The sequence below is a fragment of the Trematosphaeria pertusa genome, assembly GCF_010094035.1.
Source record: "Trematosphaeria pertusa strain CBS 122368 unplaced genomic scaffold BU26scaffold_14, whole genome shotgun sequence".
NCBI classification, from domain to species: domain Eukaryota; kingdom Fungi; phylum Ascomycota; class Dothideomycetes; order Pleosporales; family Trematosphaeriaceae; genus Trematosphaeria; species Trematosphaeria pertusa.
Genome location: NW_022987225.1, coordinates 1002506 through 1028121, shown reverse-complemented (window position 1 = coordinate 1028121; position 25616 = coordinate 1002506). Strand labels below are relative to the sequence as shown.

At 53.5% G+C, this 25616-nt stretch overlaps 12 protein-coding genes across 12 annotated transcripts; 5 read left to right on the top strand and 7 right to left on the bottom strand.

Annotated features, from left to right (window-relative positions):
- The first annotated feature begins 359 nt into the window (after nucleotides 1-359).
- On the top strand, nucleotides 360-2044 carry BU26DRAFT_89438 (uncharacterized protein). The gene is made up of 3 exons (XM_033836461.1): nucleotides 360-734; nucleotides 785-1421; nucleotides 1578-2044. Exons 2-3 carry the CDS (start codon nucleotides 788-790, stop codon nucleotides 1871-1873), a joined length of 930 nt encoding a protein of 309 aa, XP_033679939.1. The 5' UTR covers nucleotides 360-734; nucleotides 785-787; the 3' UTR covers nucleotides 1874-2044.
- Nucleotides 2045-2641: 597 nt separating this feature from the next.
- Nucleotides 2642-3779, top strand: BU26DRAFT_89404 (uncharacterized protein). The gene is made up of 2 exons (XM_033836460.1): nucleotides 2642-3005; nucleotides 3146-3779. The coding sequence occupies exons 1-2, from the start codon at nucleotides 2682-2684 to the stop codon at nucleotides 3614-3616; spliced, it is 795 nt and encodes a 264-aa protein (XP_033679938.1). The 5' UTR covers nucleotides 2642-2681; the 3' UTR covers nucleotides 3617-3779.
- Nucleotides 3745-6088, bottom strand: BU26DRAFT_522645 (vanillyl alcohol oxidase). Its single transcript, XM_033829834.1, has 3 exons — nucleotides 5629-6088; nucleotides 4696-5455; nucleotides 3745-4531 (listed from the first exon to the last, which is right to left on the bottom strand). The coding sequence occupies exons 1-3, from the start codon at nucleotides 6039-6041 to the stop codon at nucleotides 3911-3913; spliced, it is 1794 nt and encodes a 597-aa protein (XP_033679937.1). The 5' UTR covers nucleotides 6042-6088; the 3' UTR covers nucleotides 3745-3910.
- Nucleotides 6089-8012: 1924 nt separating this feature from the next.
- BU26DRAFT_387181 (ankyrin repeat protein) lies at nucleotides 8013-8243 on the bottom strand (the record flags this gene model as incomplete). The annotated part of the gene is made up of 1 exon (XM_033822659.1): nucleotides 8013-8243. A coding segment is annotated over one exon (231 nt), but the record flags the coding sequence as incomplete, so codon positions are not given.
- Nucleotides 8244-10732: 2489 nt separating this feature from the next.
- On the top strand, nucleotides 10733-11662 carry BU26DRAFT_89391 (uncharacterized protein). The gene is made up of 2 exons (XM_033836459.1): nucleotides 10733-10885; nucleotides 10938-11662. Exon 2 carries the CDS (start codon nucleotides 10942-10944, stop codon nucleotides 11509-11511), a length of 570 nt encoding a protein of 189 aa, XP_033679935.1. The 5' UTR covers nucleotides 10733-10885; nucleotides 10938-10941; the 3' UTR covers nucleotides 11512-11662.
- BU26DRAFT_434826 (cytochrome P450) lies at nucleotides 11579-12455 on the bottom strand (the record flags this gene model as incomplete). The annotated part of the gene is made up of 4 exons (XM_033824096.1): nucleotides 11579-11765; nucleotides 11818-12064; nucleotides 12119-12287; nucleotides 12339-12455. 4 exons carry the CDS (start codon nucleotides 12453-12455, stop codon nucleotides 11579-11581), a joined length of 720 nt encoding a protein of 239 aa, XP_033679934.1.
- Nucleotides 12456-13357: 902 nt separating this feature from the next.
- On the bottom strand, nucleotides 13358-15573 carry BU26DRAFT_533502 (efflux pump antibiotic resistance protein; the record flags this gene model as incomplete). Its single annotated transcript, XM_033831160.1, has 7 exons — nucleotides 13358-13733; nucleotides 13796-13869; nucleotides 13971-14132; nucleotides 14178-14321; nucleotides 14449-14746; nucleotides 14795-15337; nucleotides 15476-15573. 7 exons carry the CDS (start codon nucleotides 15571-15573, stop codon nucleotides 13358-13360), a joined length of 1695 nt encoding a protein of 564 aa, XP_033679933.1.
- A 274-nt stretch (nucleotides 15574-15847) lies between these two features.
- Nucleotides 15848-17455, bottom strand: BU26DRAFT_522642 (uncharacterized protein). The gene is made up of 2 exons (XM_033829833.1): nucleotides 16604-17455; nucleotides 15848-16557 (listed from the first exon to the last, which is right to left on the bottom strand). The coding sequence occupies exons 1-2, from the start codon at nucleotides 17371-17373 to the stop codon at nucleotides 16053-16055; spliced, it is 1275 nt and encodes a 424-aa protein (XP_033679932.1). The 5' UTR covers nucleotides 17374-17455; the 3' UTR covers nucleotides 15848-16052.
- Nucleotides 17456-18532: 1077 nt separating this feature from the next.
- BU26DRAFT_89333 (uncharacterized protein) lies at nucleotides 18533-18983 on the bottom strand. Its single transcript, XM_033836456.1, has one exon. It carries the CDS (start codon nucleotides 18888-18890, stop codon nucleotides 18636-18638), a length of 255 nt encoding a protein of 84 aa, XP_033679931.1. The 5' UTR covers nucleotides 18891-18983; the 3' UTR covers nucleotides 18533-18635.
- Nucleotides 18881-19673, bottom strand: BU26DRAFT_89340 (uncharacterized protein). Its single transcript, XM_033836458.1, has 2 exons — nucleotides 19338-19673; nucleotides 18881-19281 (listed from the first exon to the last, which is right to left on the bottom strand). The coding sequence occupies exons 1-2, from the start codon at nucleotides 19440-19442 to the stop codon at nucleotides 19033-19035; spliced, it is 354 nt and encodes a 117-aa protein (XP_033679930.1). The 5' UTR covers nucleotides 19443-19673; the 3' UTR covers nucleotides 18881-19032.
- BU26DRAFT_89335 (uncharacterized protein) lies at nucleotides 19674-20609 on the top strand. Its single transcript, XM_033836457.1, has one exon. The coding sequence runs from the start codon at nucleotides 19905-19907 to the stop codon at nucleotides 20496-20498; it is 594 nt and encodes a 197-aa protein (XP_033679929.1). The 5' UTR covers nucleotides 19674-19904; the 3' UTR covers nucleotides 20499-20609.
- A 369-nt stretch (nucleotides 20610-20978) lies between these two features.
- On the top strand, nucleotides 20979-25599 carry BU26DRAFT_463734 (5-oxoprolinase). The gene is made up of 3 exons (XM_033825141.1): nucleotides 20979-21230; nucleotides 21282-23733; nucleotides 23784-25599. Exons 1-3 carry the CDS (start codon nucleotides 21183-21185, stop codon nucleotides 25481-25483), a joined length of 4200 nt encoding a protein of 1399 aa, XP_033679928.1. The 5' UTR covers nucleotides 20979-21182; the 3' UTR covers nucleotides 25484-25599.
- Nucleotides 25600-25616: the final 17 nt, after the last annotated feature.

Genomic DNA, 25616 nt, shown 5'->3' with positions numbered 1-25616 from the left:
CGACCACATCAGCAAAATGCCGTGACGGGATTCTGGAGCTGAGATGCGGTATTGTAGCTTCCAAGCTAGCTGAAGCCCAGCATTACCCCGTCGTCTCCCTGCAGTCTCAGTACCTAGAGAAATGTCATCATGTGAGAACCTGGTTATGATTGCCTTAGCGGTTGGTGAATGGGCAATCACGTGCAGGAAAGATTAGGTAAGCCGCGTGGGTTCTCAACCAACCACTCTCTCTTTGGTAGCGAATCTGTTGGTGTTGGTATTGCAACTCAAGAAGTCGCTCAATTACAGAAACCAAGCAATCTCTAGTAGTGCCTTATTTTTCAAGGTTCCCAAGCAGTGTTTAGAGATGGAAGTGCGGTAAGACGAGTGTTGGTGGGGAAACGTGACGTCACAGTGTGCGCGCCGTCCACGGGTGAAAGTTCCCGGTGCCGTTTCACCTCACAGATTCACGTGGTTCCCAACAGCACTGTAGCTGCTCCTTTCCGCTCTCTCCTTCTTCGCACCCGGGCTGCAATGGACACCCCCGCTGACATGACGCTGCTAGGCATGATCTCGACAGTGCGCGAGGCAACCACGGACGTACGAGCCGACCTCTCTCTTTCCTCATTGCTTTTGCTTTTCACGAAACGCCTGCGCGTCGCATCCGTGTTATCGCTGCTAACTGCTACCTCGCTCAGCTTCATCCCACAACCACTACCGCTACCACAACCACATTCGTTCAATCATTAGGTGAAGTGCGTCGCAGCTGCATGTCCTTTTCCGAGCACTCGGCTAACGTTATTAGGCTATGGTCGCCACCAGGAACCGAGACTACGGCGACGTCAAAGATCGGCCGAAGAACCCCTGCAAGCCGCCCGCCGATGGCTCATGCCTCTTCCTTACCCTTCCGGCGGAGCTGCGCAATAGGATCTATGAGCTCGTGCTCACCGACAAAGACGGTCTATACATGCGCGAGACGAACGGGCGTGCGAAGCTCTGCTTCAAGGAGCCTGCAATTCAGACACTGAAGGCGCGGAAGAAGACGGCAAATAAACTAGACGACGAAGCGAACCAGTTGCAGTATGTTAGCAGGCAACTACGGGCCGAGACAAGGAGATATGGCCTGAAGCTGAACGACCTCTACTTTGTCACTTATGACAGGGACGAGGCTTCCCCGCTGGGAGCCTGCGTCAACTTCCTGATGTCTTTGGCGCCGCGTTGGTTTCAGTACCTTCGTAACATCATAATCCGCCGCCATGATGCCATACCGTTTGCCTACGCTTACCTCGCGGAGGCGGGGGAGAACCCCAACGGGAAGTACTATGACTTCGATGCCCAGGACGAGCTGAGGGGCTTCTGCAACGCTTATCCCAACATGACCATCCACTGGACGTGCCCGAAATGGGAACTGAAGCAGTCCTTTTGCACCTTTCTACTCATCGGTATGCCCTTCCTCCCCATCCATACCGGAGCCATTCAACTTCTAGGGTCCGTGCTTGGAAGTCGTTTGAGACACCCTTTCACAACTCTTGCTCTGAGATCGGTCACCGAGTGCTTTCAACGGTAGTTCGTAACCCCTACTAATTTATATCATGCAGGCATGTCCCTCGCTCAGGCCTACCGTGGCATAGACTTGCGACGGGAATACAATCTGGACGACGACGACGGAGACTGGCTCGATAGGCACTCCGCATGGTGTCGCCCTAACGGTGCCCCCGACTTCTCGGCCGTGCCGAACTTCAAGGTCTACCCGCGCAACGTCGCCGAATCCCGGGCCGCCTTCGACGAGTGCGTGCGGGGAACGTTGTCCTGGTGCCGACACCACGTTCCAATGGACGCCAACGTGAACACTCTGAAGGAGCTGGCAGCTTCCTGGTACACCAATGGCATCTAGTCCGTTCTGGAGAGAAAAGAATCAGGGAGGGATCTGGGAGGTTACGGAGGCTTGGCCACCCCCGATATGGGACTCTGCTGGTAAGGAGGTGGAGCTTACTGACAAGATGGTGTATGCTCGGATGAATGTTTGTAACACCCAGGTGATATGTGTCACTGTACGAGGGCTGGGTATGTACATGGCTGTTTTCGAAGCTGGGTAGATTCAGACGGCAACGTCTAGTAAGGTACCGAGCTAGAAATATCTGACTCTTCTGTCATTTTCTTCAAGGTCTTGTCCTTTTGTTCCTTTCTGCTGGTCCGGCTTGTGGTTGTGAGAGAACTGAGACACTCCAAGTTGGAATGGATCCTAGTAGCGGCAACACACTAGGTACTCGTTCGCGGTTGTTGTTTAGTCCGCGTTTAGCAACTAGGCTGAGCACGCGAGCGCTGCGTTATCGCACTTCAAAACTCCCCCATCAGTGTAGCGAAGAAGATTATAGCGAGCAAGGGAGCATCCTAACACCGAACTCCGCGCCTATACCTACTGATGCCATCATTCCTAAGCACCTTATTCCCAGGAAAAGAGCTGTTTCCCTTCACCTCGGATCATCATTGAGTAGACTTCGCCGACGATAACAGCGTTATAGCGCTCTTTGCGGAATCATTTCATAATGTCCCCAACATTCTGTTAATATGTATGTGGAGAAGGCTGTTCAGCGGTGCACGTGATCGAGCTTAGCGTTTTCATTCTTAGCTTAGCGCAACTAGCACGGCCTCCCACATATCCCGCACTCAACAACGCCTAAGACGTCACTTCAGCTCCTGTGATGGCCGATCCAACCGTCCCGCCACCTAGCGGCGCCTGCTTCTTCTTCACACTGCCTGCCGAACTACGGAATCTGATATACGAATACGCTCTAACCGAACGCAATGGGCTCTTCTCGAATTGCCATAATCCGGCTGTCCTCACGTCCTCACCAGATGGAACGACGAGCGCCAATCAGCTGAAGAGTGTCTGTCAACAACTACATGCTGAGACGAGAGGCTTGGATCTCCGGTGCAACGTCGTCAACTTCTCGGCTCGTTGCTCCGAGTTTCATTCGGTGGTTCAACAGCTTGTACAGCTATTAGATACACACGGCTCTTCTCAGGTACTTATGCCGCATCACATATGCCCGCCTCTCTTGCCATGGCTTCGGGAAATCGCTTCCAACGAGCGATAACCCAAGACATGAATGTTGATTCCCCTCTCATTTATGACGGATCATTGCTGATATGTACCACTTTGCAGCATGCAGCCCAAATCTGGACTACGCTCAGCGTATCAGACACGCCTGAGATCGATCATCCCTCATTAGCAATATGGTCGAACGTGCACACCTTGCTCGACTGCTGTCGGCCCCATCCGAACGCCCACATTGAGTTACGCATCCCTGCGCTGGACATCTTCAGCCAGGGCGGCCTTGCGTTTCTGTACGGGTGCGCTCTATCTGACGTCATCCGGGGCACAGAGCACTGCAAGAAGCTTTTGGGTGGTATCGATGCACATACCGAAAGAATTGCGGCAGCGAGACGCGGCAAGGATCTCGGCGCCCTCAACTTACAGAATCTCAAGATCTTTCCCCCCCAGAACGCCTCCGACATTCGAGAGCAACTTATTAAGCTGGGGTGGTGGACCAATCCTAGTGGTTTGATAAGGAGGAACGGCCAGGTGGATTTGTGGCTCCAGGTCATACAAGGGTGGTATGCGAATGGTATATGAGAGGTTCGAAGTCACTAAGGACGATTTGATGGTTACTGGGGGCTGAAAGACCTCTGACGGCCTTCAGGCTGCGTGAAATCAGACCGGCGGAATCACTGAACGGCTCGTCTTCTTTGTACAACTCACGCCATGGTCTTTTTCCGCCCGTCCCTCTCCACAGCAGAGTCTGACGACTGCGCACGTTGCTACTATCTTGCTCCTACTTCGACTCCTGAGGCTTAGCCGAGCCTCAAAGATGTTTGGCCTCACGCCTCCTTTTGGGTAGCCTAATTCGCCGTTTCAAAAGCATCAATTCTAGAGTCTGCCGGCACTACGCTTAAACAAGATGTCCGATCTCTCCTCGCCACCTTTCAGCTCCCATCCCTGCCCTCTATACCTCTTCGGCCATATACCGGACCTCCCAGGCTGCAATATCCCATTCGGATCTAGCGCATCTTTCAACTTCTCATTCAATCTCATAGTGGCACCATCTCCCCAATTATACGTTCCAGCTACCTGGTCCTGCAACGCCAAATGCGTCCTATACTCTCCAACACCTATCTTAGCAGCATCTTCAATTAATGCGCGGATACAAGACAAAGCTCGCTTCTTCATCTCGGGATCTGTTTTGTCGTACATGAAGGAGATGACGTGGTGCATCGCCCGATGCCCGATGAAGAATGTTCCGAGATAGTCGAAGCCGTACTCTTCCATCCTGTTTCGGCACATATGGCTCTGCCGCAATGCATCCTTTCCATCGATGGCAGAAATGGGCGCGAAGAAGAGATGGCTGGCATTCGGGATGAATTGCATGCGGTCTAGTTCACGCCAGGTGGGGATCCCAGCTGTGAACTTGGCGTAGTCGTTCAGATAATGATTGGATGGTACGTCTTTCCGCTCGTAGAATTTTGCGCCGCTGACGACGGATAGGGCTTTCTGTGAAAAGATACGCGTTAGCGAGTCTTGCAGACTGAGAGGTTGAAGGGAGTCGTCGCGGGAGCGCGCCTCTATACAAAATTTTCTCTCTCTGCTGAAGACTTCTAGGAGAACATTTCAAGAGCCAAAATCGACCCCTGATAGCGTGTTCCTCACTCACGTACCTTGATATAGTCGAACTTCGGTGCAGTGATCTCATCAGGCCCGTACAGAGCGCCATAAAAGACCCAGGCTCCAGTGCCGAGCTTGTCGATCATCGTCTGCGCCTTCTTCCGATCTATTAGCCCATTCTCGCGTAGGGGAAACTCGGTCTTCTTGTGGTACATCGTCGCATCCTGCACGCCAAGCCGAAGACAAGGAACATTCCCGACAATCTTCTGGACCATGAGCGGTCTCAGCGCATCAACAGCGGCGGCGAGGTCTTCCTCCCTGGGGAACGTAGCCATAAACGGCCGGATGCCGCCGGGGTTCGGCATCAGCCAAACGCCCATCTTAGTCACAATGCCATAATTGCTTTGCGAAAAGATACCATCATGGTACGGACCAAACCCGTACGGAAACAGCTGCCAGCAATCAGTCCCCGGCAGTGCACCCATCCCCGTCCGAACGATATCGCCGTCTGGCAGGACGACTTCAAGCCCGCAGTGCTGCGACCAGTGGTCGCCGTGCGGCGTATACCCGACGCCCCTGTCAAGCGCGTTACCCATAACTGAGCCTCCAGGCAGGTCAGGGACGTCAATCCAGAGCTTGTTGCCCAGTCCGATCTCTTGCAGGTGCTCATACAAAGTAATGTACTGCACACCAGGTTCGACGAGACACGCCGCGTTCTGCTCCGAGACGTCCAAGACGCGATTCATACGCCGGCCGAGGTCGACGACGACGGATCCACGGACGCGAGGAGCGGAGCCTCCGTATCCAAGATTTCTGAGAACGCGGTGAACCGCGTTAGCAAATGGGTCAAAGTCAAGCAAAGCGAGGAAGGATTAAACGGCCCAGCACGTCACAAATTTTTCTTGCTAAAGACCTACAGGTGTGGCTCCCCCCAGTCTTGTCTAAACCATGCTGGCCCGCCTATCTATTTCCCGCGGCATACGTACCGGCCAATAGAAATGGGCCAGATAGGGATCTTATGCCTATTAGCCCACTTAACAACAGTCGCGACCTGCTCCGTGTCCTTGGGCCAGCACACGGCCGACGGAACAAGGTCATCCTGCTCGAGGATATGGTACGCGTCGTGCGACAGAGGGACGGCGTGGTAGTCTCCATCCACAAGCGCGACGTCGTTGCACTTGACCCACTCCTCGCCCAGCAGCTCTCTTAGCTCGCGAAGCGCCGTCTCGAAAGCACTTTCGGAAGTGTGCGGAGGCAGGACTATGGGTCGTTCATCCCGCGTTTTGCTAATATAGGGCGATGAGGGATGTTGAGAAAGCACGGTGCCGTGCCAGATGGGTCGCTCGATCTTCTTTGGACGACCGGCTGGGGAGGCGGTGGATGGGATTGATGCTGGCATTGCGAAAAGAAGGCTTTGCTTTGCGGTTTAGCAAACCAAAAAGGAAGGGCAAGCAGTATTTTATGTAGGAAAGGGGCAGCCCGCCCGCAGGGTATATTACCACCGTAGAATGGCTACCGGTAGGCGACTTTCCGCCTTGCATTGGGAAGACTGACGTCAGGATCTGCGGCTTAGTCTGGACGACTCCTCACGAAGCTCCCGAAAGGGAGAGCTTCCCAGAGCTCTGGATTTCCACTACCTAGGCACTATCCACCGAGGGCGGAATTATTTCCGTCATTTCCAACACCCCTCTTCTCCGTTTAAGCAGGCGGACGAGTCAGACTAGCGGGACTCCGGTAGTTCGTGCCGGGCGCCTTGGCGTCGCCAGCAGCGAAGAAGGCGCACTTGCAGTGAATGCAAGAGTCACGTGAAAGCTCGGTGCTTTCCATCTTTCCTGACCAAGTGCACGGAGTCACGCGCTGATGAACTGACCTGCATGGTGGAAGAAGAGTGAATTCTCATACATCCTCACGATATGTGAATTGCGGAAGAGAAAGGATTCTCATATCCTCCGCGAGAGCAAGCCGCATAGCCGCTCCTACGTCCTTATACATATATCCTATCCCGCTCCCTCTCATACACTCTCGACGACTTCTTCTTCAGATTGCGCGAGCTCCTCCGATTATCCAGCGACGCGCCGACCTGCGACACCGAATCCGACGGACTCAACTCGCTGCCAAACCGCGAGTCCTTCGGAAACTTTCGTCGATACGGATCCCGCGACTTGGGAGCTGGAGGTGGGGGAGGAGGAGGAGCGAAGTCCTCGTCTATGTCAGAGTATTCGCTTCGGCTTGGAGAAGCGGTGGGTTTTGGGTCCGCGTCCAACCATGGATTCTTTGCGATTCTGAATTCGATCTTCGTGTGGCCGGTTGGGCAGTCCTCCCCCGATAGGTGGCAGTCGCTGCAGAGGCGAGACATGCAGTCTTTGCATTGGACGTACAAGTCTGTAAGGTGAGTGACGCATTGATCGCAGTATAGTTTGACTTCGCGAACACTGGCTGAGGGGGACGGCCTGTTGACAGTGAGGCCGTCCAAGTTCTCGGAGAGGGTAGGCATGGGGTCAGAATATCGGTGTGTTCTGCGCGCGGGAGGTGGTTTGAGGTTCTTGCTCGTTGGATTCTCCGCCGAGCTATATCGCTTTTCTTTTCCCTCTCTGTGACGTCCTGCTGTACGTTAGCTTTGCGCTCAACATTCCACCAAGGATTGGACAGGCTTACTTGTTGGTGGTGGCCGTGGTGGTGGAGGAGGAGCAACGGTAGTAACGTCATCGTCGTCGTCGCTTAAAGCATCCACGCCGAAACCAGCCGAGCTGTACCCGTCCCTGAAGCTGACTGAGGCCGCTCTTCTTTGTTCTCGGACTTGTGCATTCTGACCACGCTTCGACCGCTCAGCACGACTAGTTGGCTCCTTCACAACATCCCTGCTGGCCCTCCCACCTTTGTCTCGTCCCTGCGATGAAGTTCGTAGGTCGTATTTCGTGCGAATGTCACTTGAAGCGTATCTGTCTAGATACCGCTTGATTTCTGGTCCGTAGCTCTCGTCGCGGAATCTATATCGCGGCCCCGAACGTCCCTCAGTGGGCGATGTAGGTACCAAGATCTCTTCATATGCGTCACAACCGAGTGCTGCGCCCCTTTCAAGCAGCTTCTTGATTACTCGAGGGCTGCACTTAAGCTGTACTGCATTGTAGAGCGGGTCGAGCCAGTCAGGATAATCATCGTAGAACGTGTTGTCATCGATATCTACGCCAAACTCGGGGCCGGGAAGGAACTTCGCATCCGCGCGTTTGTGCTCCAATAACGTCTTGATGACCGATTCTGTGCTAGCTACACAAAGCGCGGGGCCGAAGTCGAGATCTGGTGTAATGGGCGGGTTTGCCTTCTGTGGACTTGAGAATTCCTTCGCATAATTGTATCGATGGATATTCGGGTCGGCGCCGCCTTGGAGAAGCTCCCTAACGACCCTGTTGTAACCTCCAATGCAGGCAATGTGCAGGGGCGTCAATCCAAACTTGTCTCTCTTATCGACAGGAGCATCGTAAGACAGAAGAGTCTTGACCTTGGAAAGGTTGTTTTGCGATACGGCGATGTGAAGCGGTTGGGCTTTCCATACGGATGATGCAAACGGGGAAGCGCCGGCTAGGAGGAGAGTCTCAGTTGCATCACCCTCCGAGACATGTAAGGGGGTAAGTTTCAGCTTCTTGCAGACGGCTTCCGGGTCAGCCCCCGAAGTCAACAATTGCGACAACGCGTCGCATTTTCCAGTCATAGCCGCATGGTGTAGAGGCGTATTCCCGTGTTTGTCCTTGAAGTTGACCTTCGCGCCACCGTCAACCAGTCTGCGAATCCACTCGACGTTTCCGCATTGGGCAGCCTCGATCAATTCTCTCGAAGATTTGTCGCTCCGAAGGATGCCATGGTACCACCGCTTTTTGCGCCGTGCTGGCTCCGGAAAGCTAGCTTGCGAGTTGTTGAATGGAAGGTCTAGGACTGGAATACTGTTCGGAGATGGCCGGGGCAGCAACTCGTCGTCCGGTATTGGCGCAACCAGAGTGGAGGCATCGTCAAGAGCGTCGTCCAGTTCCTCTGTTCGGATTCGGCCGCTGCTGGAGGGTAAGCGAAACGCTATGTATTCCTTGGGGCGAAGCGTACTCTAATTGCTGGGCATAGACATTAAGAATCTGCGTTTGCTGAAAGAGCTGATCCTGATATTGTCGTATATTGGCATCGCTGAATAGGTACCGAATCTTTTGGCGCGTCGTCAGACTGGGCACTGGTCCCAGAGTGCTCTGCACCTTGTCCAGATACACTTGCAACCGCGAGACCACCCGGGTGCAGGAATAAAGGTTGTCATCTAGGAGACGAAGTTGCCGCTCTGGCAGCTTCACTCCTCCTCGGTCGTACTTCTCGTGCAAGTTGATGATGATTGCTTCCACCGTGCGTAAGTTCGTTCCGAGGAGACGGAGGTTCTCTGGAGCCTCATTGTACTTGACGCGTAAATCGTCGATCTGGCGCGCAGCCTTGCCCGCTGCGGTAGCAATGCTGGCGGAAGCGGAGACAATAGACAAGATAGACACCGGATCCATGCCTGGCCAACATTCGAGTTGTGAGGAGGTATCCGATGCAACTTGAGAGGCAATGCCAGATTGCCAATAGGTTTGGGGAGAAGACAGAGCCTTTTCGAAACGGGCAGGCTGTCGCGTAGGTATATGAGGCCGCCCGCGTGCGGGGCAGTGCTGGCGGTTGCACCCACTGCCGCTGGCTGACTTTAATTCACGTCGACCCAGAGGCGCATCTGAGGCAGCAGTAGCGGCAGAAAGCCCATGCGAGACTGCAAGTGTCGATTGGCCATCAGCGGGGCGGATATGCAAGGCTGAAGCCACCGAATCCTTTCTACCCAGAACGGGAGAAGCGGGCGAAGCACGTGATCCCGGATTGCGCTTTTTCGGGAATGGATCGACATCGCGAACCCGTTGAAGAGACTGTTCGGAATTGGTGATCTCTGGCATGAGCGGCTGTGCAAACAGTAGGCAGATATATATGCTCACCTCCGCATCGTCGTGGCCCTCAGCTGAAGAAAAAACCGCCCAATGTTACGTACGATGCGAGGAGAGGCTCAGCCCCCGGCAATTCCGAACTAACGATTGCAGATGCCAAGTAAGGCGATAAGGCAAATGCTGAGCAAGAGTGCAACAGCTTTTCATCGTTCGGAAAAAGGAGGTGTAGATGTTCCTAATCAATGACGGATTCCTGGAGTGGTACAGTACCTGATTGCCGAGAGGTGGCCGCATCTCGTCTACACCCTCTGTACCGACCGTAGCATCAAGAGAAATTAGACTATATCTAGAGGTTGGTTGGAAACGCGTCTGCAGCGTGCAGGGGACGGGAAAACAAGCGGGAGAAAGCTCAAGGTGAGATGGCAAACATTGGGGCATTGCGCGCTTACTAATCACTCCACTGAGCCGGCACCACCGAAACCGAGGGGAACTCCGAGAGCACGCTGCAACGAATGCCTTACCTTTCTTCTCCTCGCCGTTAAAGAGGCCAAACAAAACAAGAGAGTACTGTTATTCATTTCGCGCTACCCACGTACAGGCGTGGAGGCTGTGCGGTCCGGCCCTCAACCAATCAACTTGCGAATCTACGTTTCAGCGGTCAAGTCCTCTTCGCGCAAATTGAACTATGAATTATACTCCCATAATCTGTGTATAACCTCCAGATCTAGTAAGTTTCCAGATTGAAGTTTTCTGCTTACACGCCTTAACATGGAGAACAAGCCCATGCCAATTTCTTTTTTTCAGCAACGACCATGAGAACACCTTGCATTCATCTCGATGAGCGCGGAAAGCAAGACGGGTTACGATCGTCGTGCATTCTTCGGAGCCTCGTAAGATTCTCCTTGTGCTTTTCGAACGGCTCACTTCTACCAGCTTATGTGGTTAGAGCGCGTGTCGCAGCATGTCGGTGCAGAGCATCGTATCAGCATCGTGGGTGAAGTCAGACTCCAAGTTCGAGGTGACCATCGGGAATACCCTTCGCGACTTTTCCTAGGCCGACGTTGGTAATCCAATTAGCGACCAGCGACTCTCGAGCCGCCGCACCGCGCATGTTATTTAGGCTATGCATCTCTGGTGGGACAGCGCGCTGCGGCGCTGATGCAGCCTGGGAAAATACGCCCCCAACCATATATAAGCCTTTGGATTCCGCGAAGGACGCCGCACTGTGACCATCGGAACCGAACCTCTCTCCATAGCGGACGAAGACATCCACCTTTCAGCGGTTTTGGCAGACCGGCGCTTAGACATTGTAGGTGAGTTGAGGAAACGCGATCCGCGACTTGATCCTAAGACCTTGGTAGTACCATGCCCCTCTCTACCGAAGCAAAGCAACCAACGCCACCTCACTTCCGGCTCCCATCACATATTCCGGACTCCAAGGCGTTACCCACCATTGGATTCGAAGCGCCGCTGGAAGATCTATTCGTGGGGGAGTGGCATATGATTCGCTTATCCAATCGGTTTTGGAAAGATAAAAGAAATGTTCGTCTGAAGTACACTGCGGCGGGATCCTACATCGACGATGAGGCTTTCTATCAAACCATGAGCTCGGAAGCGGTGAAATCAATGGTCGGGAAGGACACGCAGTGCGACGGTACGATGGGAGTGTACTTGTGGCAGGGAAAAGGTCTTCTCAGGGTCGCCAGCGCACGCTGGGAGGTTCTTTCTTTCACTCCACGAACCAACTGCCGAGACTGGATGCTGGTTTTTGCACACGGGTCTATCTTCACTTCGCCCGCCATCAATCTCATGTGTAGGGATCGAGTGGGATTGGATGGGGATGATCTTCTGTTTGTAGACGAGTGGCTTGCAGGAGTTCCAAACGACAAATTCCAAATGGCGGTTCATGAAATGGCGGACATCAAACGGGAGTAGACGGGTCACATGGAAGATGCAGGGCCAAGTTGAACTAGAAACATCTATGGCAAAAATCCTACTGCCCCTAAAGTGTCTCACACTTCGTGGTTTCCCGTTCCTTCAGCAGGACTCTAGTGTCCATGCGTGGAACCAGAGCAGTCGTCCAGAAAAAAGAACGTGGAGATCTTTCCTTTGCCAGCTTAAAGTCATAGTTGAAGATCAAGTGGAGGAGCGCCAACTTCATAGTTTCTGAAACATACCATCTTCCCGGACTAAGAGTCGTGTTAGCTAAGAGGGTAGGAAAGACGAAAGGACTCTTCTCACCATGGCTTCCTAGGAGATCCCCAATAAGGATATGCGCTATTCACATCCGTGTATCTGGTCGTGAAACCACCATGGTGCAATTTTCCCTCCGCCGAGAGATATCTGAATGGGTTGAACGACTCCGGATCATGATAAATCTCTCCATTTCGCAGAACTGCTTGCTGCGGTACCGCGATAAGGTTGCCCACTGGTATTTGCGCGCCACTGGGAAGCACGAAGGGCTGCATGACTTTTCTTTGGATGGAAACTGAGAGCCTCAGCGGTGGTGCGCCTGGAGAGAAGGAGACTACGCGCAACTTACGAGCATCGAGCGGATTCAATCGGGCCGATTCCCGAAGGAATGCATCCAGAAGTACCATATGTTTGAAAGGGTTGTCGGCTTTAGGGTCGAGTTTGCGGGTTGCTTCGGTCCGTAGAAGCTCAACATACTCCGAATGCGCGCAAAGGCTGTATATCGCATACACCAAAGCCTGAAAAACTTGTTAGAGTTGAAGCCTATGTGAGCTGAGGGATGCACATACCATAGGCATTTGATGAGATGAAGCGAAGAATATTGCGCCAGCTTGTTGCACTAGCCTCTCGATCGTTCTTTGCGCATCAGTATGAGACGACTGTATGATCCATTGGAGGCAGTCCATCTAAGCAATCAATCAGTGTCGTCCGAAGGCAAAGTTAAATAAATTTAACTGACGTTTTTGTCCGCAATAGAGGCACTCTCTTGCAGTCTCCGCTTAACAACACCTCTAACAGCCGCCGCGACGCGACGCATGGCTCCACCCCACCCCATTATCACCGGTGCTATGAAGCTACTGCTCATCAGTATCATGCCAATAGTAGAGACAAGGGCAGGGACACACGGAGTAAAGATCGAGGGAAGCTGCCGGCATATCTCAGCAGTAATGATAGCGTCATGACTATATTTCGTGGCTGCCGCAATAAAGTCATTCGACTGAGCTGTGAGTGCATTAGTACCATTATGGATGGGCTGAACTTATTGCGCACCCAGTTCTGTACCGAGGAATATCTGAGTGTTCACACGCTCGGTGATACGCCTAGCTAACCCGAACGCAGAGACACTCGTCCATCCTGGTCGGGCGTGTCAGCAGCATCATAAGTGTGTCCTCTCTGGGATGCCCGTCGCCGGCTAGAGCTCGTTAGGTGCATGGGTATGCAGCAGTGTACTACCGGAAGTATTACGGGTCGGGTAGGGGCCGAGATTGTATGTTGCGGCACTGGGTGATGTTCGTGCCCCCCGCTGCAATATTGGTCTTATCTGCAGAGCAGCGTCCACGCCTCTGGGAAGCGCCGGCATACCGGCACGCAGGTGCTTTGAGAGGAGGACTGGGCCGTAACCACCTGGACTTACTGGGACGGACCGTAGCGGGCTATGCATGTCAGATCCCCCGTACTTTCTTATCTTCCATCAAGTCGAACGAATTGGGGTCATTGAAGGAGAAGCGGTTAAAATGACGCTGTGCGGAAGTCCGATATATGAGACAAATTTATCAAGGCAGCCCCTTTAGCCATAGCTACATATGAATCAAGCATTTTTTTCAACAGTCTCCGAAACTTCCCCTGTGCCCGACCCAGAATTTGCCGCGCCGTTTCGAACCCCGTCCTTACCGAGTTTCTTCACGTTCAGCCACTGCATCCCCAGTGCGAAAGGAACTGCACCGGCTGCTGTTGCCAGGGCCACGTATAGGGTGTTTCTTACCGCATCCGCGTAGCAGTCTTGGAGGAACTTCAAAATGATCGGATCATGCGCAAACGACTCGAGGCCCGTAGGCCCTGCAGCAAGAACAAGATCCGGCTGCAACTTCGCGAACCGGGGATCATGCGAAGTTTGCATTTTCTGCATAATATCACTCTGCAGGCTTGTCGAAAGTACGCTCTGCGCAATAGCGATCGCAATTGCACTATATGCGAACACTTATCAGCGTCTATACGAAGATGATCTTGTAAGTTGGGGGAAACTTACGCTCCCAGCTGCGAGAAGAACACCATTATCGCTTTGGCATATATTAGCGGCTCGTTTTGAATGGGTGGCGACTTCTGCTCTTACCGTTACCAATCGGTACTTCGTCATCTCTGGAACGAAAGTCAGTGATACGGAAACATGCTATGATATGTGGTGAGTTCACGCACCGCAATACTGTTTGTACGCCTGTAAATGGCATTTGCAAGCCCATGCCGAAACCGATGCCAGAGATTACAAGATATACTGCCACCAATATGTATCGTGTAGTAACGGTTATTCGAGTGAGTAGTGCGGTCCCCACAATTGCGACGGCCTGTCCTAAGACCATAAAAGGAACCTACGCGTACTTAGTTTAGGCACCTTGGTGGTGTTGTGTACTCACGTAATGGCCCCACCAGGTAACTACGGCTCCTACCACCACAATGGCGATGATTTGAGCAAGTCCTAGAGGCATGACCTTCAGGCCGCTCGAAGTTGCCGATATGAGTTGAGCGGACTGAAAGTAGAATGGGATATAGAAGAGATCCTAGGCCGGCATTAGCAGAGTGGTAGTGACATAGGGTTTATAGAGGTGTGAAACTTACGACTTAGATTGCCATTTCAAGAAAGAAGAGAAACCAAGCTCCCATCAAGATTGAACGCTGCCTGAGCACTCTCAGAGGGACCGTCGCCGAATCGCCTTTCTTCCACTGGATTAACCCGAAAGCGGCCGTTAGGAGGAACGCGCCAACGAAGCAGCCAATGACTTTCGAATGGCCCCAATGTCCTCGCTCTTGGCCCCATTGAAGGGCCAGTATCAGACAACAAACCGCCCCGATAACAGTTGAGATGCCTGGTAGGTCGAGCTGCTTTAGCTTCGCCTTCAACGGCATTGAAGTGGCCTCGTGTTGTTTCTCGATACGCAGAAATGCTAATATGAGGATTACGGATATCGCGCCGATGGGTAAATTTCTGAGGGGGGAGTCAGAAAGCTCAAACACGAGGGGTTGAGAAACGTACATCCAGAAACACCAGCGCCATGTAGAATGGTCGGTGAAGACTCCACCTAATGGTGGCCCAAAGCAAACAGCGATGCCAAAAACGCTGAGGACGATGCCCAGGTATAGCGGACGTTTTGTGAGCTCCACAGTAAGGCCAACAATCGCGAGCGCGCCTTGATATAAGCCTGCAGCGCCCACTCCAGCCACTGCTCGGCCGGCTATGAAGACCCGAGAGTTTGGCGCGGCAGCGCACATAACTGAGCCGATCTCAAATACTAAGATTGAGAGGAGGTAGACCTCTTTCGCGCTGAAATATCGGTAAATACTTCCAAAGGCCGGTTGAAACGCGGTGACTGCCAGGAGGTACGCCGATCCATACCACTGTATATCTTCGAAGGCTTGGAAGTAGGTGGATATTTTCGGGACGGCGACCGCGATGATAGTAGTGTCGATAGCTACAAGGAGCGTGCCCAGACATAGGGAGACCGTCACAAGGGCGAGGCGCCATGAGCGTAAGTACTGCGCACCATGGCCTTCGTCGCCATCATCTTCATGGTTAGATCTGGTGAGAACGGCGCTATCATTGCAGATTTCGTTTCGGGCCTGGTCATTCGTGGGCGACTCCGTAGGTCGGACCATTTCGCAAACGTGAGAAATTTGTAGACCTCCGATATCAGTGAGACTTTCAAAGATGGCTTACGACTGAGGCTCGTCGGAGGCGGTGGCCTTGGACGACAGTTGAGAATGGGATTGCGTAAAAATGGTGGGGGTGTTGGCGGAAGCAGCCACGCGGAGCATTGTTTACTGTTGAGGATCACGTGTCGATCAAGTGATCGTGCTAGCCTATTGTATATAGTCAGAGCTCTCGGCTCTCTCTTTTCAATCCACAATGTTACACTCCACTTCGTTACTTTAACAGGGCCCTAGCGCTTGGCAGCGCGTAACGCATCGTACAGTACTAGGCCAAAAGTTTAGTGTGTGAATAAGCGAATATAATATTCTATTATCTTATTACTACCACACAAAACATTAAGCTAAGATCTCTATAAATATATATCTTATTCTTTGCTGATAAGATCAATTTCTTTTACATCATGAACCTATGTTACAAATTATCCCATGGGAATAGGTCGAGATCCTTGACAGAGCCCCACCGACCGGTAGAAGCCGTCGTCAGGGGTGGTAATACAGGTAGTTCCGCCCCTATAAGTGGACTGCGCCGCATTGTCCTCCAGTAAGTTCCACCGAATGATTGTTTTGTTCCATTACCACAGCAGTCATGTAATTAAAATCCCAGACAATGAGACGACACCGGCACTTAGCAAACAACCAACCGCCTTGATGCGCTCTGCGCCTGGCCCGAAGAAACTGAATGGGATGGTGGAGTCATTCAATCCCTGGTTCGCGCGCCACATCATCGGGTACATGTACGCTGGGACCGACCATGTCAGGAAGATCGCAACCCACAGAAATCCTAAGCCCTTCTCTGCGACTAGGGGTATCTTCGTGCCCGGCGGCAAGCGGCGGTAGGCTCTGATGGCGACGTCTTCTATAATCATCCCCAGGGCTTGGGCGAGGAAGAATCGCATCGCCCCGGAATCGCGAAGCTGTACCCCCGCTGCAAGGTCGCCTAATAAGTGCATAATACCGGAAGACAGGAATGCCACCAGCATACGCAAGTATCGAGCGCCTATTGAACCCCGAGGCAGCTTCATGCAGCCGTGAACGGTATAGTGGGCAATAGAAGAGAACTTCCTCGCGTTCGTCTGGTGCCAGAACACGCTTCTGTCCGTTAGCGGAATAGGGGCAAAAGGGATCAACGACTCACTTCCAGAATTTGCGGAGTGTGTATGCATCGCGAGGTGAACCGTAGAATGGGGGCCATTCAGAAGGATTGGAAACTCCGGTGCTCACTGCAAGGAGGGCAAAAATGTTGTATATGCCTCCCTGGACGCAATTAAGCCCGACGGCCGCGGCGAGCACGGCAAACGCCCGTATAACCACTTCTTCGGCAGTAATTTGGTCTAATCGAGTCAGGAAGGGGACCTTTTCCAGGGTAAGGTACTTGGAAGCAATCATTGGGTCATTATTAGAATTGATGAAATCCAACACAACATATGAAACCACAATGACGGCGAACGTGCGCTGGAGGAAGTATTTTCGGTCGGCCGCGATGACGGGTGGAGTATTCCTAGTCTGGTACGGAGTGCCGACGAAGCGGAAAGACGAGGCCATCTTCACTCCGAAGAGAAGTCGGTGCACAATGGTGTCGTTGGGCTTCCGGGACTGTGCTCTGTCGTCTGTATTGGCGTCTTCCGATGGCCTCACTAATCCGCTGACTGGGCTGTTGTGTTCGAAGCTCCAATCGCTGAGCACAGCCACATCGAGGTAATGGAAGAGGTATGTGATTGAGTAGCCGCCGACGAGAGCTGCCCACGGTGTCCGGACCATGGACTTCATGCAGAGCGGTACACATTGCAGTACGCAAAGCGCGACAGGAATGAGACCCAACAAGCGAAGACGCGCGCCGGGATGAGTGAATCCAGTGACAAGTGTCGTGACAATGACTTCACCAACGAGGCAAAGGATCGGATGCATACTGGGGGTGCGGCAGGATGAACGTAGGGATGGTGTCGCTTCGAGGCTTTCGTATCCCGACAGATACCATGTAATATCTGAGGTGCAGCAGATGAAATATTGCAAAAATAAATCGCGTGCGCCGTCCGGTTGGAATGGTTGAATGGAAGGGTAGGTTGAAACGTGCAAGCGGCACAGCGTGTTGGTCCCCACACTAGATCTCATTTTACAGGCGCGAGAATTTTTCGGTGAAGAGCAAACTGAGCGGCACACATCTAACAACCAACTTAGCTGCGAATATTCTGCTCTCAATCCTTGTATGTTCCGCTAGAACTGTGGCTATCTCTTTCTACCTCAAAAGTGAAAGGACTTGATAGGCTTACGGTGGCACAACGGCATGGCCAACAAAGTGTAGCCGTGAGGCACAGCAACAGGTCGTGGAACTTCCTGCCTAGGCATCCCGACCTTTCGGGGTCGCCTGAATCTCCTGCGCAAGTCTCAGACACAGCTCTCATTGTAAGTCTGGACCGTCTAACTTTCTTAGGCCAGTCTTTGGGCTGGTATAGCTGTGTCTCTGGCCTTCCTTGTTACTCGTATCTGGATACGCCTCAAAGTCTTTCGACGACTTCAACCCGATGATCCCTTCATGATCGTAGCGTGGTTGCTCTCCGTATGTAGCGCCGCCATATGGACTGGAGTGCGGAAAGAACTATACTCCGATCTCGCGTTGGCGACTGGTCAAATCACGGAAATGCCTCCCGACTTTTTACAACGAATAGAACATCTCATTCGCGGGAACCTGGCCGCTTACCTTCTCTCCTATACCAGCTTATGGAGCATCAAGATCTCCTTCATTGTCTTCTTCAGGAGATTCGGCGAGAAGCTGCGGAATCAGCGGATCGCTTGGTACGCGGTGCTAGGGTTCTGTCTGACTTCATTTGCCGTCTGCATTGGAACAGTGGACTACCGTTGCCTCACCAGTAGCGGCATGAGAATGATTTGTTCTACTTGACGATATTCGTCATAATTATTGCGATAATTCGACTAGTGATATCCCCTTCACACGGGAGAATAGATCTGAGCTGGCTGGTCTGCTGGCAGGGTGTTGAGCTTTCGGTCGGTACGTACGCGTCCGCGTCAGATAAACAGAGACGAACCTTTGCGCTGACATCTTACTGCTGTCCCAGCCCTTATCGTCGTCAGTCTTGCGTCGTTCAGGATACTGTACACGAGCGCGCAGCAATCCAATCGCCCCGGCGCACCTTCAACCGTATCAGGCTGACTCAGGCACGTCGAAGACCCCTAGCACGAAGATCAACGACGCCGGTTGGACCAAGCTCTCGGATACATCTCGAACAGCCTTCGAACGATTTTAAATAGGCGCTCACTGTTGGAAGGATATACCGATCAAGGCATGACGTGGACGAACGCAATGTAGAATCTTGGTAAACCATATCGTTAATGGACCATGGCAGAGAGTGAGGCCAGGGCCACCTTCCCATGAGAACGAATGTAGCTAAACAATGCAACCACTTCATGATAACCAATAGTGTCCCAACTACTTGTTTTTCGTTTCACTTCCTGATTCCCCACCCAATTCTCGTCCCCGCTATTCCCAACATCCCATGTGATGTGCGGTATAAACCAGCTCTTAGGTACTCCTTCACAAGCTAGCCTCAATCAATATCGGTAGCGCCTGGCACCGGGTGCAGGCGTGGCCCTAGCTACCACTTGGTCCGGCGTAGCAGTAGCAATGCAGGCACAGACAGCGCTAGCTGAAGCCTGAACCTGCAAGGCTGTAGCGATTCCGCAAGCGCCAACGACGCAGCCAAGCGCGGAGTTTTGAAGTGCAGAAGAGCTGGTGCACTGGCAGCCGTAGTCGCCGGTGCCGCAGCCGATAGCTGAGCCTGCGGATAGGAGGCACGATTGCTGGGAAAGATCAGTAAGGTGAGGGCGAGCATGATAAGTGAAGAGGGGAGGCGTACGCCGCAAGTTGGGATGGCTGAGGCGACGGAGTCGCAGGCTGTCTGTGCGGACGACGTAGAGGCGAAAGCGAGGGCGATGGCGGTGACGAACGTTGAAAGCTTCATGGTGATGGAATAAGTGATACAGGAGTTGCTTTTGAGCTCAGTTGCAAATGTGAGGTTGTGGATAGCTAATTGCGAACACAGCTCCCTGCTTTATACTTTCCAACAATCACCTGAAGCCGCGGCAACAAAGGACTCCTCCATCTGTTTCGATGTTTAGGCCCTTAGCTTCTCCGACGGCACCATCTGACATCAAAGAGGAGGTATGTCCGGCGTGAAACGGAACGTCATCATCATTCGTCAAGGTCGTGACTGAGCACTTGCATGAGACCTCTCCGCAATTCATGGCGCGGCGGCAACGGTGAGCTTGCACGCCCAATATAAGCCACGGTAGAGCTTCCCATAGTAGGAAAGAGAGCCGCATTTTCTTGTAACAACCAACACGGAGTAACAGTGCCGGGTCCAGGCGAGCGGTTAGATAAATGGCCATCCTTGTAGCGATCCCTGTATTCTCCGGGCTAAGAAATGCGGGGAAGCTTGCCTCTCCAGGAACGGTCAACGGCCCGCACTTTAGTAGATGGCCATCCTGGACGGCCTTATGAGCGCCTCGGAAGCGATCATTGCCAGGGAAGGCATGTGAAATGTGAAGAGCCTCGTTGCTGGTGGAAGACGGTATATCCCGAATCGACGGTGAAATCCTACTCGTGGAATTTCAATCACCCAGACTCATGTACCACAATGGCAATGATTTCAGCGCTGAGAGACTCCTCCTTTGAGCACAGCTCCGAAAGTATGGTGTATAGACGCAAGCCGAGGCTCTTCGACCGCTTTCGCGAAGGACTTGTTTCGGCGGTTCCTGGCCGACAGATTCCAGCTGTGGTATTTAGCCCGCCAGCTATGCATGTGCATTCTGTTTCGGTTTGTAATATCGTGTGGACTGCGGCCGATGATGCCCTTCTCGGGCGTTGCGAAAATATTGTCGAGTGGTTTGGTGTGAAAACGGCCTGGGATGGTCTCGAAAACGGCACGCAATCCTTCAGAGTACATGAACTACGCGGCTTTCTTTCTCATCCGTCCGCGGCCCTGATACTTCTTCTGCAGCAGAAGTTCAAGGCCTGATGCGCAGGACGCCCTAGTGGATTTGCTCAGCTCTTTCTGTGACGGGCGTTCCGGAAAGACAGAGATTCTGGCCGTTTCTTCAGCAAGATCTTCTGTCTGGTCGTCCGAAACATCGAGACGCGTTGAATGTGGCCGGAGACGCTCGAGCGTTTTATACCCGTATCGGATGCCTGTCGCCAGCAGCGTGGAGGAAGGGTCGTTCGGCTTGGGAAACCACGCTTTCATGAGCCCCGTGAGCAGTGCATCGATGCTGAAGAAGAGTTATGGAGCTGATTTTGAAATGATGAGGTAGGTCGCAGTCCTATCGTGATGGGATCGATGTTGAGGGTCCAAGCACGACGCGCCCGCGTGAAGCCCGCGGACATGATGGGCACAGAAGGCGCTAAACCCAGACAGGACGACCGTTCCGACAGAAGCCGATGACGCAGTTCGGATGGCGGGGCAGTTGTAACACCCCACCTTTGGCAGCGTTTTCCATATCGCATGCATCAGCCTGCAGCTATCGCGTGCTGTATCGCGCTACATGCGAGTACGAGTCGCATCATTCTTTAGTCATACCCAGATTACTTTTTGCTTGGTCATTGATGCCTCCAGACGTGTTCGAAAGCGTCCGGTAGCTTTCCTAGAGCTCTCCTCAACTTCATTCCTTCTAATATCGCATTACTCACATCCAGGACCTCAATCATGGGCTCAGCGGGCATCTGCGAGCGGGGAATCCGCATCGCCATAGATGTACGTTGCAGACCGCGGAAATCGCGATTGAACCAGGCTGACCATATGTAGAGAGGCGGCACCTTCACGGACTGCGTCGGCAACCCCGGTACAGGCAAGATGGAAGACGACATCCTCATCAAGCTCCTCTCCGTCGACCCCTCGAACTACGATGACGCACCCCTTGAAGGAATCCGGCGCCTTCTCTCCAGGTTTACCGGCCAGGAGATCCCCCGCGGACAGCCGCTCGACACGTCGAAAATCGAGAGCATACGCATGGGTACCACGGTGGCAACAAACGCGCTGCTAGAACGGAAAGGCGAGGATATTGCCATGGTGGTGACAAAAGGCTTCAAGGATTGCTTAGAAATAGGCAACCAATCGCGGCCGAACATCTTCGCGCTGGACATACGGAAGCCCGAGGTTTTATACAAGAGGGTTGTAGAAATCGACGAGAGGGTGACACTCGAAGACTATGCTGAGGATCCGGAACGGAAACAGACAAAAGCGAAGTCAATCGAGGGGGCCGGACCTAATGCGGAGCTTGTGAAGGGCCTGTCTGGTGAGACCGTGCGGATATTGCAACGACCGGAAGAGGATAAGATACGGAAACAGCTTCAGGAGGTGTATGATAGCGGGCTCAAAAGTATTGCCGTGTGTCTAATGCACGGTTACACATACCCAGACCACGAGGCACTGGTGGGCAAGATTGCAAAGGAGATCGGCTTCGAGCACGTCAGCTTAAGTCATGAACTTATGCCCATGATCAAGTTGGTGCCGAGAGCAACGTCGGCTTGTGCAGACGCCTATCTTACCCCTGCGATCCGGAAGTACATCGATGGCTTCTCCAACGGCTTCGAAGGTGGTCTCGGAACAAAGAGCGTAAAGCGTGAAGAAGGCTCCAAAGGGGCACGCTGCGAGTTTATGCAGTCCGATGGTGGCCTGGTCGACGTAGACATTTTCTCGGGTCTCAAGGCTATACTGTCAGGGCCTGCTGGAGGCGTAGTGGGCTACGCACTGACATCCTACGACCCTCAGACCAAGATTCCCGTTATTGGCTTCGACATGGGTGGCACAAGTACAGACGTAAGCAGATATGGCGCCGGAAGATATGATCACGTATTCGAGACTACCACCGCAGGCGTTACCATTCAGTCACCCCAGCTTGACATCAATACTGTTGCAGCAGGAGGCGGCTCGCGCCTGTTCTGGAAGAACGGACTCTTCGTCGTTGGTCCGGAATCGGCAAGCGCACATCCGGGACCCGCGTGTTATCGGAAAGGCGGTCCATTAACAATCACCGATGCCAATCTGTTCCTTGGGCGACTGCTACCTGACTTCTTCCCTAAGATCTTCGGCAAAAATGAAGATGAGGGGTTGGACGAGAGTGCGAGCGAGAAGCTATTCAAAGAGCTTGCAGGGCAGATCAACAAGGAGGTTGCCGGTGGAAACAAAGAGAAAGAAATGTCGCTAGACGAGATAGCGCACGGCTTCATCAAGATTGCCAACGAGACGATGACTAGGCCCATTCGCAGTTTGACTGAGGCACGCGGGCACGACACGTCGAAGCACAGACTCGCTACCTTCGGAGGCGCCGGAGGACAGCACGCAGTCGCCATTGCAGAAGCGCTGGGCATTTCTCAAATCCTCGTCCACCGATACTCTTCAGTGCTTTCGGCGTACGGCATGGCGCTAGCTGACGTTGTAGACGAGCGTCAAGAGCCAGAGTCGAAAGTATGGTCAGATGAGAAGAACACGCGAGAATACTTACAGCAGAAGATGAAAGACTTAAAGGCGAAATCGGCAGCGACGTTGAGGGACCAGGGTTTCGATGAAGATCAGATTCACTTTGAAGAATACCTCAACTTACGGTATCGAGGCACTGAGTCCGCACTCATGGTCATCAAGCCCACGAAGGAAGAGGCCGAGAAAGAGTATGGCGGCGATGAGTGGGCTTTCGGTAAAGCGTTCGCCAAGCAACATGATCAGGAGTTCGGATTCACGCTTCCCGACCGCGACATCATCGTCGATGATGTTCGAGCACGAGGCATCGGAAAGACGTTCGAAGGCTTGGAGAAGACGGTCGATCAGCAACTAAAAGATATAAAGCCGAAAGATCTTGGTAAGGACGACAAGGTCTATGCCGTGCGGAAGGTATTCTTCGAGGGCGGACGGCAAGATACTGCGATATACAAGCTTGAGGACTTGGAAGTCGGCGACCGTATCAAGGGACCTGCTATCATTGCAGACGGAACGCAGACTATTGTCGTCACTCCTGGTGCATCAGCTCTGCTCATCGATACCCACGTCGTCATCAACATTGGCGAGACCGACAACCAGGACAAGAAGATTGATACCAAGGAAGTCGACCCCATACTGCTGAGTATCTTCGCTCACCGCTTCATGGCCATTGCCGAACAGATGGGTCGTGCTCTGCAGAAGACTAGTGTATCTACTAATGTCAAAGAGCGCCTGGATTACTCGTGTGCACTCTTCGACGCTGACGGTGGTCTCGTCGCAAACGGTACTCACCACTCACAAATGCTCGTCAATGGTGTTACTAACATCTTCCAGCACCCCATCTACCCGTGCACCTCGGCAGTATGTCCACCTGCGTCCGCAAGCAAGCCGCTATCTGGAAAGGCAAACTTAAGAAAGGCGACGTCCTCGTTTCCAACCATCCCATGTTCGGCGGCACCCATCTCCCCGACATAACCGTCATCACGCCCGCTTTCAGCGGCGACAAAATAATATTCTATGTTGCCTCGCGCGCACACCACGCAGACATCGGCGGCATCCTCCCTGGTAGCATGCCCCCGCACTCGCGCGAGCTCTTCCAAGAAGGCGCGGCCATCAAATCGGAGAAGCTCGTCTCACAAGGCCAATTTAACGAGAAACGCATCACCGAACTACTCTTCGATGAGCCCGGCCAGTATCCAGGATGCTCAGGAACCCGCTGTCTCAGCGACAACATCAACGATCTGAAAGCCCAAGTCGCCGCCAACCAAAAGGGTATCAACCTCATCTCCACACTCATGGACGACTATGGCGAAGAAGTCGTCACCTTCTACATGCGCAACATCCAAGCCAACGCCGAATCCAGCGTGCGCACGCTCCTCAAATCCGTTTACAAGCGCTTCGAAGGCCAGGACCTCTCCGCCGAGGAATTCATGGACGACGGGTCTCCCATCCGCCTCAAAGTAACGATCGACCCCGACAAGGGCGAAGCAGTCTTCGATTTCAGCGGCACAGGCCCGGAAGTCTACGGCAACATCAACGCGCCGGAAGCAGTCACCTACTCCGCGATCATATACTGCCTACGCTGCCTCATCAGCGAAGACATCCCCCTAAACCAAGGCTGCCTCAAACCAATCCACGTCCTCATCCCCAAGAAATCCTTCCTCTCGCCCTCCGACAACGCCGCCGTCGTCGGCGGCAACGTCCTCACCTCCCAGCGCGTCACAGACGTCGTCCTCAAGGCCTTCCGCGCCTGCGCCGCCTCCCAGGGCGACACCAACAACCTGACCTTCGGCTTCGGCGGCACCTCCTTCTCCGAAGGCGCAAATTCCAGCCGCACTGAGCAAAAAGGCTTCGGCTACTACGAAACCATCGCCGGCGGCAGCGGCGCGGGTCCCACCTGGGAAGGCACGAGCGGCGTGCACACGCACATGACCAACACGCGCATCACCGACAGCGAGGTCTTCGAGCGCCGCTACCCCGTGCTGCTGCGCGAATTCGGCCTGCGCACGGGGAGCGCGGGGAAGGGCATGCACAACGGTGGCGAAGGCGTCGTGCGCGACATCGAGTTCCGCATCCCCGTGCAGGTCAGCATCCTGAGCGAGCGGCGCGTGTACCACCCCTACGGGCTGGACGGCGGCGGCGATGCCGCCTGCGGGCTGAATATCTGGGTGCGCAAGGTGGACAGGCAGGCCATCGACCAGAACAGCGACACGCGGCAGCCGTTTGACGGCGCTGCGGAGGGGCGGGAGGCGACGACGGGTGCGGATGTCGAGGTGCTGGAGCAGAAGGAGCGGCATATTGTGCATGAGCCTAAGGAAGCGGAGCAGGATGTCGAGTATCGGTATATTAACCTGGGGGCGAAGAACACTGCTAGCATGAGGCCTGGGGAACGGATCATTATATACACTCCTGGGGGCGGAGGCTGGGGCAAGGAGGGCGAGGAGAGCAGAGCTGTTAAGAAAGACGATCCGCAGCATGCGTGGAGGAAGGGGAGTGTGGCGGCGAGACAGCAGACGGCGGAGGCGAGTGCGTAGGTAGATGGCGCAAGGTAGCTAGGAACAACGTTGGGTCGAACTCAAGATATAGATGGAATGGAGATGAACTTTATGGCGGAGTCATGTCGTCATGCGTATACATCTACAGAATGGAGAGTCGTGATATATCCCT